The sequence below is a fragment of the Zeus faber genome (assembly GCF_960531495.2).
Source record: "Zeus faber genome assembly, chromosome: 19".
NCBI classification, from domain to species: domain Eukaryota; kingdom Metazoa; phylum Chordata; class Actinopteri; order Zeiformes; family Zeidae; genus Zeus; species Zeus faber.
In genome coordinates, this window is record NC_137206.1 from 15,129,373 (window position 1) to 15,143,654 (window position 14,282).

General features: G+C 44.2%; 2 protein-coding genes across 2 annotated transcripts in view; both read right to left on the minus strand.

Moving 5' to 3' along the window:
* The window catches only part of msrb2 (methionine sulfoxide reductase B2), a gene marked incomplete at both ends in the record, with an annotated part of 3,297 nt that extends 2,194 nt beyond the window's left edge, over positions 1 to 1,103 (minus strand). The window contains one exon of the mRNA XM_080020383.1: positions 1,097 to 1,103. Within this exon, the coding sequence (XP_079876509.1) occupies positions 1,097 to 1,103 (7 nt within the window). The remainder of the gene's footprint in view (positions 1 to 1,096) is intronic.
* Positions 1,104 to 1,125: 22 nt separating this feature from the next.
* Positions 1,126 to 10,999, minus strand: armc3 (armadillo repeat containing 3; the record flags this gene model as incomplete). The annotated part of the gene is made up of 17 exons (XM_080020384.1): positions 1,126 to 1,332; positions 1,450 to 1,612; positions 1,764 to 1,949; positions 2,874 to 2,975; positions 4,640 to 4,734; positions 5,097 to 5,265; positions 5,670 to 5,806; positions 5,957 to 6,206; positions 6,464 to 6,572; positions 7,703 to 7,855; positions 7,947 to 8,130; positions 8,251 to 8,445; positions 8,643 to 8,818; positions 9,023 to 9,091; positions 9,505 to 9,630; positions 10,185 to 10,302; positions 10,952 to 10,999. 17 exons carry the CDS (start codon positions 10,997 to 10,999, stop codon positions 1,126 to 1,128), a joined length of 2,487 nt encoding a protein of 828 aa, XP_079876510.1.
* Between the last annotated feature and the right edge of the window lie 3,283 nt (positions 11,000 to 14,282).

A 14,282-nucleotide genomic window follows, 5' to 3' on the forward strand; every position in this document is an offset into this window, starting at 1 on the left:
AATAAGAATTGCATATCGCTTGGACACCCCTCCCATAAAATAATCTGCAGGACAGTCCTTGGGAAATAAGTTGAAAGACAAACAGCAGATAAGATGCAACCAGTTCTGACTAGTGGAGTTTATCTCTGTCTGCCTCTTTCTATGTAGTTACAGGATACAGTGAGATAATGGAAAGTAACAGAGAAGCAAGAACAATCTTCAGCTTTTATATTTTTATTTTTGTGCACAAACTGAGCAAAAAAATGATAGATAAATAGAACAAGATAAATGGCAAACTTTATTATTATTCTTCTTCTTCTTCTTATTATTATTATTATTATTATTAATAATAATAATAATAATAATAATAATACAATTAAAATCACAAAGGCAAATTTTTTCATATAGTTTATCGTGCCCTGGTTAACAGCTATACAGAATACAATTCAGCAACCCACAAGTAATAACAAATCCAAAGTTTTGTTTTTACTTGGTTTTATTCTTTTAATGCTTTTATTGTTCTACTTTGTCTTCATATTATACTCACAGAAAGTTTGGGCTTCCGATCTCAACAGGAGTATTGAAGGATTGCGTTAAATTATAAATAATAATAAGTAATAATAGAGGATCTATGTCATCTGTTTGTGCGCTGAAGGACGTGTTTCCAAACTTGACAAGCTCAAGCGGCTGTGGCGTGAGCCAGGTGGGGCGACGGACAGTCCACCAGAGGGATTTTTGGAGAAAGGGCCCTAAACTAAACTGTTGTGAGAGAATGACTTGAGGATTGAGTGAATTCAAGAGCGGTGATTCAAGAGACATTCACTGAGGAATGATAGTGTGTGTTTTATAGGTAATCCGTTGAAAAGGGCCCCCAACTGTCGTGAGGACTATTTTGAGACTTCTATGAGAATTGCTTGGAGTGGTTCAAGAACAATAATGATTAAAAATCCTTCAATGAGGAATGACCCTCAAGGTCTGAATTGATGACCCAAAACGAAAATTGCATATAATATTGACCTAATTTCTATCAAATGCATTTGCTAGTTTGCTTGCTGCTTGTTTGCTGCTTTTCTATTGCCTTTTATACGGTAATTGTTTCTCACTTTGAGTTGCCTACTGTGCATGTTATCGTTATTATAATTCCTATCATATACTCTGGTATTGTATTGCACGAGGTGTGTTAGCTCTCATCAGGTTGCCAGGCTGATGTATGAGGTCAACGATGTAGAGACAGGGATGGCGGGGTCCCCCGGGCGTTAAGGGGGTCCCCTCGGAGAGCAGCACCTCGTTCCAAGCCCGGTTGTAATCCCCTCGCACCAGGGTACAGCTCAGTCCGGCACGATCAGCCAGGCACTGCGGGAGCGTAGGACCACACTGTTTAATAACGAAGATAAAAAGAGAGCAACGCATGGGGAGAGACGCTTATCCCGTTGAGTGCTGGGATGCCAAGTCAGGAGGGCCCCGCCCTACCTTGAAAAGCATCGCCCGGTGGGGGTAGATTCCTTTGCAGATGCTGCCGATGGGAACGATGTTGGAGCGTGTGTTGAACTTCACTTTGCTGTGGTGCAGCTCCCAGGGTAACTCGTACAACCTCTCCATCTCCACTGTTCCGCCCATGGCCTTGCTGACCAGTCTGGGAAACAGTGAAAGCGGCGATCGGGTCAAAGTCAACACAGAGACTAATGGTTGTTCAATAGCCGTGTGCTTGGTCTAATTTGTCGATTGCCTTGTCAGCTAATAAGTCACATCCATCGGTGTTTTATGCTTGCGTGTGTGCCGGTCACCTGGCCAAGGCAATGTACTGTTCTTTTTGGTTGTTCAGCGGGAGGATGGAGTCCGTGACCTCAGCCACTAAAGACCTGAATTTGTTGTCATACGGCACCACCCACGGCTTCTCCACATGTTGGTCGCTGTGGGCCTCCCCATCTTTTATTTTTTCTTCCTCCTTCTTCCCTTTGGACCTCCCTCTGCTGCACAGACAGCAGGAAAACGGAGACGGGCAATGCCAAGGTAATTAAGTAATGGTTCATAAAGGTTAAAAAAATTTAAATTATGAATATAAATATATTTGTTTATTTTTACCCATAAAGAAATATATATTTCTTTATGCGTAAAAAAAAAATACCTTCACGTGCTTCAAAATGTTGAATCACAGAATCACACACTACAATGCATACGTACCGCTGAAAATTTTTTTTTGCAAATCGAATTGTCAATGCTTTGTTCTGTAATGTGCTCTGATGTCCTACATTTTTTAGAACAAAGAATGAGCAGCCATAAGTAATATTCAATGATTTAATTCATCAGAGCAAAATGTGCTCTCAGGTAAAAATGATGACATTTTTTTCTTGGTATTTGAGAATGATAACTCAAAATGCCCACATACCATTAATCTAAATTGTAAATAATTAATTCAATTTCATATACTGTATAGTGCGATCCTAACCTGTATTGTAATAAATTGGTTAAAAGCTGTATTCCTATACTTGGGCTGTGCAACTGTATCTTCCAATCCGACTGGAAAGTCTGCCTAACAAACCAACGCCAAAGTAGCTTTTGAAGATTTACAAAATGTTCTCACTTAGGGTTTTAAAACGTGACCCCAAGTCCCAAACCAACATCCAAGGCCCTAACACTATGCAGTCGTGAAATTAAAACTAGGCCTCCACTTTCATTAAAGAACGTTTTTTCCTATTACTTTTTTAACAAATGTCTGTATTAAAAGTGGCCAATAATGAAGACATACCATGTCAATGGGGAATAGTGACCAAGTGGTGGAATTAGTATCCCCTCCCACCTTGGGCCGGTCCGCTGGTATTTCACTCACACTTGAAATGGAATAACACTCCCAAATCATGGAGGCCATAGGGAGCGGTTCAGGACAGACCTTTTACCTTAGACACCTGGGTGTGGCGCTGCCTCTCTTGAACGATAGAGAATTTCTGGAGGTTTCCGTGGGGCTCTCGTGCCTCTCCTCGTGTGGCCCTTCCTGCACTCTAATACAAGCATCGGGGTAAGAGATGAGTGAATATAAGCAAGTATATGCAATGGACTCTTAAGGAAATTGAATTCGGCAACCTTGCTATTTGAACAACTTGATTCAAAACATGTGTATGTGTGTGTGTGCATGTGTGTCTGTGTTTGTGTGTGTACTTGTGTGTGTGCGCGTGTGTGTGTGTGTGTGTGTGTGTGTGTGCGCGTGTGGTATAAAATGGTGTGTGAGCCTCGGAGTTTTGTTCCCGATGACCCTGTTTTCCCAGCACAGCCAAGCGGTCTCTGTGAGGGAGCTGCTTGGCATGCAGCAGAACACAGTGTGAAGTGGAGGCCCTCCCGCCTCCCCGTAACAAACCCCAGGCAGCAGCCTTCTACCCGCTAAAGCAGTGGAGGGGAAGAGATTGGTTCAAGGGTTAGGGTAAAATAATATCAAGGGCAAAGCGCTTTAGCTTTTCATTTTTTGAGGAACAAACTACTGTGCGGTGTGTACTATTAGGGCCGAGCGTCGTTTGCAGGGTTGACCCGGGGAGGAGCTGACAGCTTTGGATTCCCGTTGAGGCCGTGAGGTTGTTTGCACTCAGTGTGCCGGGCGTGTTTTTGAAACGGGGCAAAAGTGAGGCAGCCTAAAAGCAGGGGCAGCACGCTTTGGCGAGTGGAATGCTCAGGGAAGCCAAAAGGCTCACCTGAGCATTTAATCCTTACTGTGTGTGTGTGTGTGTGTGTGTGTGTGTGTGTGTGTGTGTGTGTGTGTAGGTACTTGCTTATGCAGGCTTGTGTGCATGTTCAGAAATCTGTTGTTGCAACACAAAGGCCCTTTTTTCGTCGTCGAGGAAGGGGATTGTTTACCGCGCGGGGCCCAAAAGAGGGGGCAGGAACGGCGGAGATAAAGGGAGGGTGACGGTGTGTTGTTGACTTGAAAAGTCCTAAAAAATGTTACCACCTCCAATAGAAACTCCCTTTTGAGGACATCGCACACATTTGTTTGAGAAAGAGAATGTTTGACGAGCTGTTGGCACGGATATGTTGTTGGGTTGTGGTTAACGCTCTAGTTCCCCACTGATTGTGGGAAATGGGGCCCTGTGTTGGTGTTTTTTTTCTGAGCGAGATGATCGAAGGTTTCAGGGTTTCTTTGCATTTTGAGCTCCTGTGTTTTTTTTGGGGTTTTTTTTGTTTTATTTGTATTTTTTATTTGTACTGTATTTTATTTGCCTGAATTGTTGCTGTTTTTGTGAAAAGGCAAAACGGCCATGCCATGCTGTCCTGTGGACGCTGCACTTTAAAGACAAAACATAAATAAAATGTCACTCTACAACTCAGTGCATTGTGTATTGGAAAGAACAAGAGATGTCCTTCATTTGTTCGCACTCGTTGATGCATTTTCAAAAATGTTATAGTAATATAATTTTGCTCTTTTACAGAATTACATTTATAACAACAAACTTGTTCAGACAATGTTTCAATGTAATGTTGTCAATATTACCCAGAAAGTTGATCATCACCTTAACAGTCAAAATGGTCTAGAAAATATATATATAATATAGAAAATGCCCCTCGAGGTATTTTGAGTGACATAAGGCATCCATGTGCCTTTGATTCAAATAAATCTATTTTCATTTGAATGAATTTGCGGTGTATGTAAAGGGTTGGGGCGCAATAAGGCTCATACTCAGCTGCTGCGTTCACAAAGAAGATGGGCCGGTGCTGGTTGAGCGGCTCACTGGCCAGCTCCTTTAGCGTCAGGACCCTGTGACCCGGACGAACCTGGTGCACAAGCAGAGGCAATAAGTTGACCGCAAATCGGTCAAAGTTATCAGATAACTAATACAATCTATGAAGGCATCTCAAAGTTTCACAAATTTGGCACACCGTTAGTGTCATATCAGTTATAGCATGCTTTCCGGTGGAAATGGATATTACTTAATTTTAGATTTATCGAGCTACAACTCCATTATGAAGAAATCCCACACAGCTGACACCGCTCCCAACCACACATACCCACACACACACACGCGCACACACGCGCGCACACGCGCGCACACGCACACGCACACGCACACACACACACACACACACACACACACACACACACACACACACACACACACACACACACACACACACACCTGTCCAGCATCGTAGAAGCCATCAGTGGTAATCTCTGTGGAAGCCAAGCGGCCCATCATACTGTATTTCACTGGCAGGCTGGAGTCCAGCAGCCTGATCTCGGCCAACTCACTGAACCTGTTCTTACGACACACCGAACTATTGATTTCATGAAGCAACTCCAAAGCTCTGCGGAGTCAAATTTACAAAGACAAAACATGCATTAAAAAACCATTACACTTTATTTTTGTTATTTTATCAAAGAAAAAAAAACACTCACTCACATGTACAGGGTAACAAACACTGGACAAAGCCTCTAGCACCATCTAGTGGCTTTTAACAGACTGCTTGGTTAGGCTTATAGGTCTTATCTAGATAACATCGTTATATAAACCCGATATATACAATTATTTCCAGTGTTTTCTGGTGCTTCATTAATAACAGGTTTATAGAAAAAATTGATCGTTGGGTAACTGTGTCAAAAATACAAAACAGAAAATACAATGAATTAAAACTGGAGACACAAAAATATATTACTGCAGGAGAATAAAGAAGCTCTCATCTTCCATTAGCTCATGGCGTCCATATCTTACCCGTGCTTGCACATTTCTATCGTATTGTCCTCACAGTTGGCACAGACACTGATAGCCCAGCATGCATTGCTTCGGACATCCTTGTGGTGGGAGCAGAGAAGGCTGACCAAGTGAGGGAGACAGCCCATGTTATGGAGCTATATAGGAAAAGGTGAACACGAGAAAACACGGTAACATTTGCATTAGGATTCAACGTTTAACATAAAAACATTATTTTTATCTATCGAACATTACAATTTTACCTCACATATACATTATTTCAACACACGCACGCACGCACGCACTACCTCAGCCCTAGCCTCTGCGTCGCAGGTGAGCACTGCCAGGCACCGGGTGGCCTGCACCAGGATGTCTGAGTCGGCGGACTGCAGGGGCCCCGCCAGCGCTGGAAGGGCTCCGTGCGCCAGGATTCTCCCTCGGAGCAGGTCCTGTTCCGCCATGTTCGCGAGGGTGGCGGCGGCGTGCGACACCACAGAGGAACTGTTGACCTGGAGCAGCTGGACCAGGATTTCATCGCCTTCGGCCTCATACACGGCACTAAGGGACACCATAGAGGTAATGGTGGTAGTCTGAGCTTGTAGAGTAGCAGTAGAATAGGTCAGTAGGTCACTTTTAACCTTTCGTGGGAGTTTCACGTCTTTAATATGAGCATGTTAAGCAATATTACCTGTTTATACATCAACCAAACTCAAATCTCCTCCGACTTGTTCTGATAAATAACACAATTCCGTTCAGAAAAGTGATCTCTGATGATGCAGAAATCAAGCGGGCGTCCAGGCCGTGGGGCGACTCACAGGGCAGTGTCATGATCGTTGAGCGTGAGGCTGGAGAGGGCCATTACTGCCGCCTGTGTCAGCTCCAAACTCTCCTGGCTCATCAACGGCACTATTGCTGGGATTGCATCTGAAACACACACACACGCACGCACGCACAACTACAAATTCACAATCGCACGTAGTGGTTGCTTGGTGTAGGAAGCAGAAATGTGCGTGTATGCATGAATTTAGGCGCTCACGCACCGCAGGAACTTTTTCATAGCTCTAAGAACTTTTGGAGGAACCATCCCTTTTTTATTTGTTGCCGCACTGCAGGAACTAGGAACGCTCACAGTCCTTAGAACGCTGTTCTGGAGCTCTCAGGGACTAGAGGGAGGAACCTTCAGCGACGTAAGTGCACGGTGATTGGTCCAGGTGTAAGTGCACGGTCCCTCGCCCCAGGTGCACGGAGGACAGTCCGCCCGGTCGAGTCAAATCGCTCTGGGTGGCGGACCGGCCCACGTACACTCAATAAAAAAATAACCAATAAAAATGAAAAACAATACAAAATATTTCATTTATTTTATTTTCCGGCGTGAACTGAATAGAAAAAAAAATCCCAGCGCGGTGTCCTAATGTGTGCCCTTGCCTTATGAATGTCAGAACAAACTTTTAAATGACCTCTTGTAGATCTAATATGAGTGATTAGATTGAGCCACTGGATTGCTTATTTCTTGCCTCGAATTTGTTCAGAGACAGATTTTGGTTGACTGATAAGGTGAAATGAGTGAGGGTCACGGCGTCAGTTCAACACAGAACTCGTGCTGAAACCTCATTGGCCGACGTCGCTCGAGAGTTCCTATTGCCGGTGGGAACACAATCAGATAAAAAAGCCCTTGAAAGTATTTGGTTCTCGGAGGGACCGCCCCAGTTCCTAGTTTCCCCTCGGGGAATCCCCAGAACTGTTCGGTGCGAAAACGCCTTTTGTTTTCGTGCACGTTCATAATGTATTACACACACACACACAGGGCAAACCCGGGTAAACATGTGTGTTGGTGTTAGCGCTGCATTGTTATTTAAATTACAAAGGCATCTGTGTCTGAATGTATGCATGCTTGACTTTTGTGTATGTGTGTGTGTGTGTGTGTGTGTGTGTGTGTGTGTGTGTTCATGCCTGGATTGTAGTGTAAGACAAGTCCACATGCATGTGTGTGTGTGTGTGTGTGTGTGTGTGTGGGTGTGGGTGTGGGTGTGTGTGTGTGTGTGTGTGTGTCTTACCCAAGTCTCTGAAGGTATCTTTGCTTGTTGGATGGAGGCACATGGTGGCCACAGCATGGCAGGCCGCTATCTTCACACTGTCGCCCTCCACGGACAACAGCTCCACCAGGGCCTTTTCCATGTCATGCTCATGGAGAATCCTTCGGTTCTCGGCTACAAAAATGCACATATTCATTTGTATCAATAGGCAACACATTCCTACACGAATTAGAATGCAACTGCGGCGGTCTCTCTTCCTGCTTACGGTCCAGTGCAGCCCTGGCGATGCACTTGACGGCACTGGACTGGATATCGCGCAGGGCGGGCGAAAGGACAAAATGCATCAACCTGGTCAGTCCTCCCACCTCGTGGATCAGCTGGAGGCTCTCCCTGTCCGCCACGCAGTTACCCACCACTTGTAGAGCCTCCACGTGGAGGTCTTTGAAGTCCTCGAAGGGGAGAGACAGGCAGGGAAAAGTCAGAAAAACCCGGTGGGGTGGGGGGAGAAAATGAGACTCGAGTAGAGGGAGCGAAGTGGCTCTTCGCCGCGCACACGCTTAAATGGCTACCTTATTGTCAAGGAAGTCCATGAGCTTCTCAAAACCCTGCTCCTCCCTGAAAGCGATGCGCGTGTCATCATCGGTGTTAACATTCTGCAGGATCTTTAAGGACAAATGCTGGATGACCGGGAAGTCTGACTTCAACAGCTCCAACAGCGGGGGGATCCCGCCCAGCTCGCACATCGCCTCCCGACTAGCATGATCCTTCACAAACACACACACCGTAGGATGAAATGGGTGAAGACCATGAAATCCTTATATCACCAAATCGGGTATAAAAAAAAAAACGGGTATGAAACCGCTTTAGGCTTCAGGCGATTCAGCTTTTCTTTTAAGGAATGAAAATTGAACGTTCTCGTCGGGAGGCACTTGGCGGCGCGGAGGATTTGCCGAGGTCCCACCTGAACCAGATTGATGAGGGTGTCGAGAGAGTTCTTGATGACGTCCGGGTCTGGATGGGAGAGGAGCTGGATGAGACAGGGCAGCCCCTTGCTTTCGTAGATTTCCGCCTTACTGACAAAATCCACCGACAGGGAGGCCAGGCACAGGGTGGCGAACTCGAGGACTACCGTCTCCTCTAAGCGATGGGGTGAATGTGAACACGGGAATGCATATCAGAATCAAACACCACACACTCACAAAAGATAGGGCTACACGGTGCACACACACGCATCCTTATCACAACTGTAAATTAAGCACATGAAAGTGCATGATCCACAATGTAGATGCCTGATTTTGGACTTCCGTTATTGTGAGAAAACCCTCAGAAGTTAGGACTCACCTTCGGGCGACAGTTTGTCAACAATCGATGGAATTACATAGAGTTTCTTCAGGGCATTCTTTACTTCACCTTTCAAAGAAAACAAAGATGAAGCTGCGGCATATGCAAATGCAGTCAGTGAGCCAGTGCGTCCTCCAACCAGTTAGAAAGTCCATGCAACAACATTGGCTGGTTCCTGTAATGTCCATGACCGTAAGAACGCCTCCTCAATATGGAAGATATTCAAACGTGCAGATATTGTTAAGATAGTCATGCAATCAGCCGTTCATTGAGTAAGCTCCGCCAGACTGTGAGGGTTGTCTCACTTCCAGCCACCAATCACTGGTTAAAACAACTAGACGCACAACTACGCATACATTTACACCATCTGGTCAACCAGTCAGCAGGTCGTTCGCATTGTGACAGACGACAGTGAAACAGCAATTTGCATCATGCGCCGACAAACTTTTCCCTCAGTCAACAATATTTGTTGTCCCACATACCATTGGTGGCCATAGTGCCCAGAGCCATGAAGGCATAGCGTCTGACCAGTCTGTCTTCATTTGTAATGAGGCGACTAAGAGGCGGCAGGGCCCCGAGCCTCAGCAGAGATATCCTGTTCTCATCTCCTGACGACAGAGGGACACAGTGAGCAGGGGTGTGTGTGTGTGTGTGTGTGTGTGTGTGTGTGTGTGTGTCTGTGTGTACATCTGTGTGTGTCTACTCTACTTTTTTCAGTGGCAATAGCAGATATTTCTGTGAAGCAATAGGGAATTTTTGAAGTGTAGATGGTTATGGATAGTTATACTTTTTTGTAATTATGCATTTAGAATGTTGTTTACCCCAATAGAGGCACAAAAGTAAATATCAGGGGAAACGCCCCTATGCATTCTTGAAAGATAGCTAAGTGAATGCCAAGGTCAGGGAAGAAAAGAGTAAAGTATTGAATATTACCATTTAAAAGTCATATTTGTTGTTTATGTGCAACCTTTTTTTACCAAATCAAAACACAGAATTTTTCAAATCAAACTCAAGGGGTTAACAATGAAAAAAACATCACTGCCCTTAATGCCCCCTGTGAAAAAATTAAATACGGATTGTATAAAAAAAAAATGTCACGAGAAGGCAATATCCAGGTATTATAATCCGTAAACGGAAAGCAGCCAGATGGTGTGTTGGGTACCTTTCTCTGCAAATTTGTATAAAGCCTCACATGCTTTGACCAGGATTTCCTCTTCGAGAGATTTCAGCATCAGCACTACTGTGGCTGGCGTTCTGCTCTCAATTGGCAACGGGTCAAACTGTGGGGAGACCACAGTTTTTACCCCACCACCATCTGCCGCCTGTCAATGTTTCAAAAATAATGAAATCAATTCATTGTGTTTTGACCACTAAATCACCGAAAAGGAGAGAACACACACATTCACATCATGCCGTGCAATTTTAATTATTTGTACTTACTGAGCATATTCAGTTTGGGAGCCTTTCCCCACCTCTACATTAAAAATAAAAAAATACCTACTACATTCCTAACAGTTCCTGTTTTCTATATCAGGGGCTGGATCTATCAAACTGCTGGTTTAGGATTTACCATATTATCGTGACACTATTCGTTCCTATACTATTTGTTCTGTTATATCAGGGTACTGGATATGATATGACAAGTTATTTTGATTGAATATAATACTTACTATACTTACGATACTACATAATCATGTACTTATATACTTTTACTTAAGCACAAATGTGGTAAACATGGTGCTTTAACTTTTACTTGAATAATTTGGTGTCAGTGTGTTTGTACTTTCTACTAGAGGTCCGTGTACTTCTTCCAGGCTGACTCCTCATCTGGGTCGCTTTTGTTGAATTTCAAAGCTCAGTAAATACCTAAAAGGGAAGTGTAGCTGCAAGAGACGTCGACGTAGAGTGATTGCTGTTTTGAAATCTTACCACTTCTTTGGAAGGTACCTCGCTCTCTTTCTTTCCCTTCTTCCCCATTCTGTAGATAGATAGATAGATAGATAGATAGATAGATAGATAGATAGATAGACAGACAGACAGACAGACAGACAGGCAGATAGATAGATAGATAGATATAGATAGATAGACAGACAGATAGATAAATAAATAGATAGATAGATAGATCAGCCTTTGTATCAAATTGGAAATGTATATATATCGATTGTATTTCGTTATTTCGTTATATATATATATATATATATTTTTTTTTTTTTTTTTCAAATTTAGACGTTGGCTGACCCAATACTATGAACTTGTGACGCGAATATCCTGCAGCTAATCCACGAAGCAGACCCGAGATAGCCAATATTTAACCAGCTCCTTTGCCAAACGAACCCCTAAATGGGTGTTTTTTATTAATTGCTCTTAAAACAAATCAAGGGCGTTTGTACTGCACTATTAGCGAAGACACGTTCATAAGGACGTTACGTTTAGAATGTATATTACCTGTTTTCAACAATCAGCTAGCGGCGCAAGGTAGTTGACACAGACGCGTCTTTGGAAAGCGGTTGGCATCGCGTTGCTAGGCCACGGGTGACGCGAAGGACTGAAAGGAGGCGGATCATTTCCTTATTTTCCTCATTTCTTTTTTTGTTTCTCTATTTATTCACGTATAAGTTTATTTGTTTTATTTGTTCTTTATATATTTATCTTGCTTTTGTTTCGATTAAACGGCGCTGTCAGCAGGCAGTGTTTACAGTGTAACAGTGGGTATTTGTAGTCCATTCCATCCAAGACCGAGTTGGAGTGGAGTTCCAATTCCCAACCTGCAATATCAACCTTGAATCATCATAAAAATGGAATTAAAAAAAAAAAAAAAAGCGCTCACACATTTATAGGCTCAGCTTGGACCTGGGGAAAAAAAAACAGTGGAACAAATTCGAAGTGTGTGAACCTCTTAAGATTTCCTTTGTCTAATTTAGTGTACCTCCAAATTCTAGACAATCGATCTATTGTCGAACAAGTGAAACAGCCCATCATTTGGGGCCATACTGTATGTAAATATGCATCATCAAGAAAAACGAAACAATTGCTGATGAAATTGTATGCGTGTGTATGTATGTGAGTTCTTCGGCTTAAACTGAAGGCAGTTCTCCTTGGGGCGCCGATGCCCAACTTTTAAGGGTGAGCCAGGGTTTTGACGTCACAAAGAAATTACATAACGGTGCCTCCGATGAGGCTGGTCTATGTGGGGAATTCCCCTTATGTGGCTAGGGATGTTTTCCATGACAACAGGATTGCTTTGCCACACTGCATTTTAGGCAACGATTTTGCACAAAAAGGTGAAATATCTCATAAACCATTAACCTTTACCACAAAATAAGGGCCTGCAATATGTCTATGTGGCTTGAAAACTGTGGGAGGAATATCAGGGCAAATTTCTGCTATAGTAATTAAACAATAAGCGTAATAGTACAATAGTGTGCTGTGTAGTATGTTTAACAGTCCTGAGTGAGTTTCATTCCTGCAGAAAGGTTCAAAAATAAGTTCATCGTACAAACTGAATGCTTTACATTTTCTGGAGGAAATCCGCAAGTATTTAGCACAGGATCACCCATCTGTCTTCTCACTGTAGTGCTCCACTTTGAACATGGCGGCAAAGCCGTTGAAGCCCGCGTACCATGTCCCGTGATATCCCATGTCAAACTTTTGCCCGCGCAGTTTAAACACGGTTCAAATAAACACATCGACACCACATAGGCAGGCGGGCAATTTTGGTAAGCACCGCCATGTGTGGCCCTCGGGCTCTCCTCTTCATTGGTCACATTAACCCAGCGGTCCGCTCGGGCACCGTACGCCCCGTTGCCATCGGTGGGATGATTGCCACTCCAGCCTCCGACGGCTAGTAGGTTGGCCTTGATGAGGGGGTTACTGAAATCCGAGCTGGAGGATCCATTCAACCTCTCATACATGGCTTTCAGAGTGTCAATGATGATGGGATTGCACTCAATGCTGTCCTACATCAGTGCGTTTTCTTTTATATTTTGTTCACGAAGTAGCCATCGGTCCTTGGGCCCAGACAAATCTTTGATAGGAGGAGGGCCATGTGGTCCCTGCACTCACGGGCATGGTGGTTCCACCACTTGACGTTCAACTCGTCCTCAACGATGACAGTGGCTGGCTGCGACAGCGTCGCATCTCCTCAAAGTGCTGCAGCATTTGGAGAGGTAGGCGTCTCAGCACGGGACATGAGTAGGCTACATGTTGGGCAAACCTCCAGATGCCAATGCAGCTCTCTGGACAGAGATGGTTCTGGAGGAAGTCACAACATACTTGGACAAAATCCAGCATGGTTGTCCACTGTAACAAGACGCTCCTCTGCATTCTCCGTTGTTATGGTGACAGAGCGGGTGTAAGCGTTTTCCATGAGGAGACGCATTATTCCTGCAGAACACCGGGGATGCCATAGATTCTCTTTTCTGTGCAACTGGTGAGGGGGGTCCTGTGTGTGGAGTTTGAGCTTATCAGCCTGATTGACAGGGCAACTGTCCCAGGGGAACTTTGCTGGAAAGTCCACAGCCCGTCCCATCTCTCGCCCAAATAAAAAGAAGACCTCTGAAGACCCGGGGCGTGTGAGACAGCTCAACTCTACTATTCAACGCTTGCCTACATGAAGCTTCAGATTTATATTGTCAATGCGCAATAATAACAATAAGAAGGAAAAACAAGAAGATTATACTGTACGAGCGACCGCTCCATGAATGGATCAGAGGCAGGCAGGTGGGCAGAAATGGATTACGATGAAGGGAGAGGTGAAGAGAATGAGGGGACGGATGAATAAAAATTGAGGCAAACGAGAAAGAGAGAATATAGGAACAAGAACCCTGAGAGATCTGAAAGTGAGGGAGAAGGGCATGAGCGAATTCAGAGGGAAGGCCCTGAGAAACGTATTGTCGTGATAAGTTTTAATGAAAAGGCTCAAGTAAAACGTGAACAAAAGCAACCCGTTTGTGCCAACAACAACTTTGGCAAGTTCGATAGGGGAGATACATTATGGTGAGATGTGTGAATGAAGAACAACTTGAGAAAGCATTCAAACTAAAAGAGATCGGAAAACTTAAGCGGGAGCGCAAAATGGTGCTGGATGTAAGGGAGTGATCACCGGGGGGAGCCAGTGAGTGTAGATATGGAGGAAGTAAAAAGGAATCTCCAGGGAGGAAAAAAAATATAGTGAAACTGTATTGATTGAATTTGAAGGAAAGGGTGTGCCAACGAAGGTAATTCCTTTATGAGCGACTCAGTGAGAGTGTACAGTATGTGC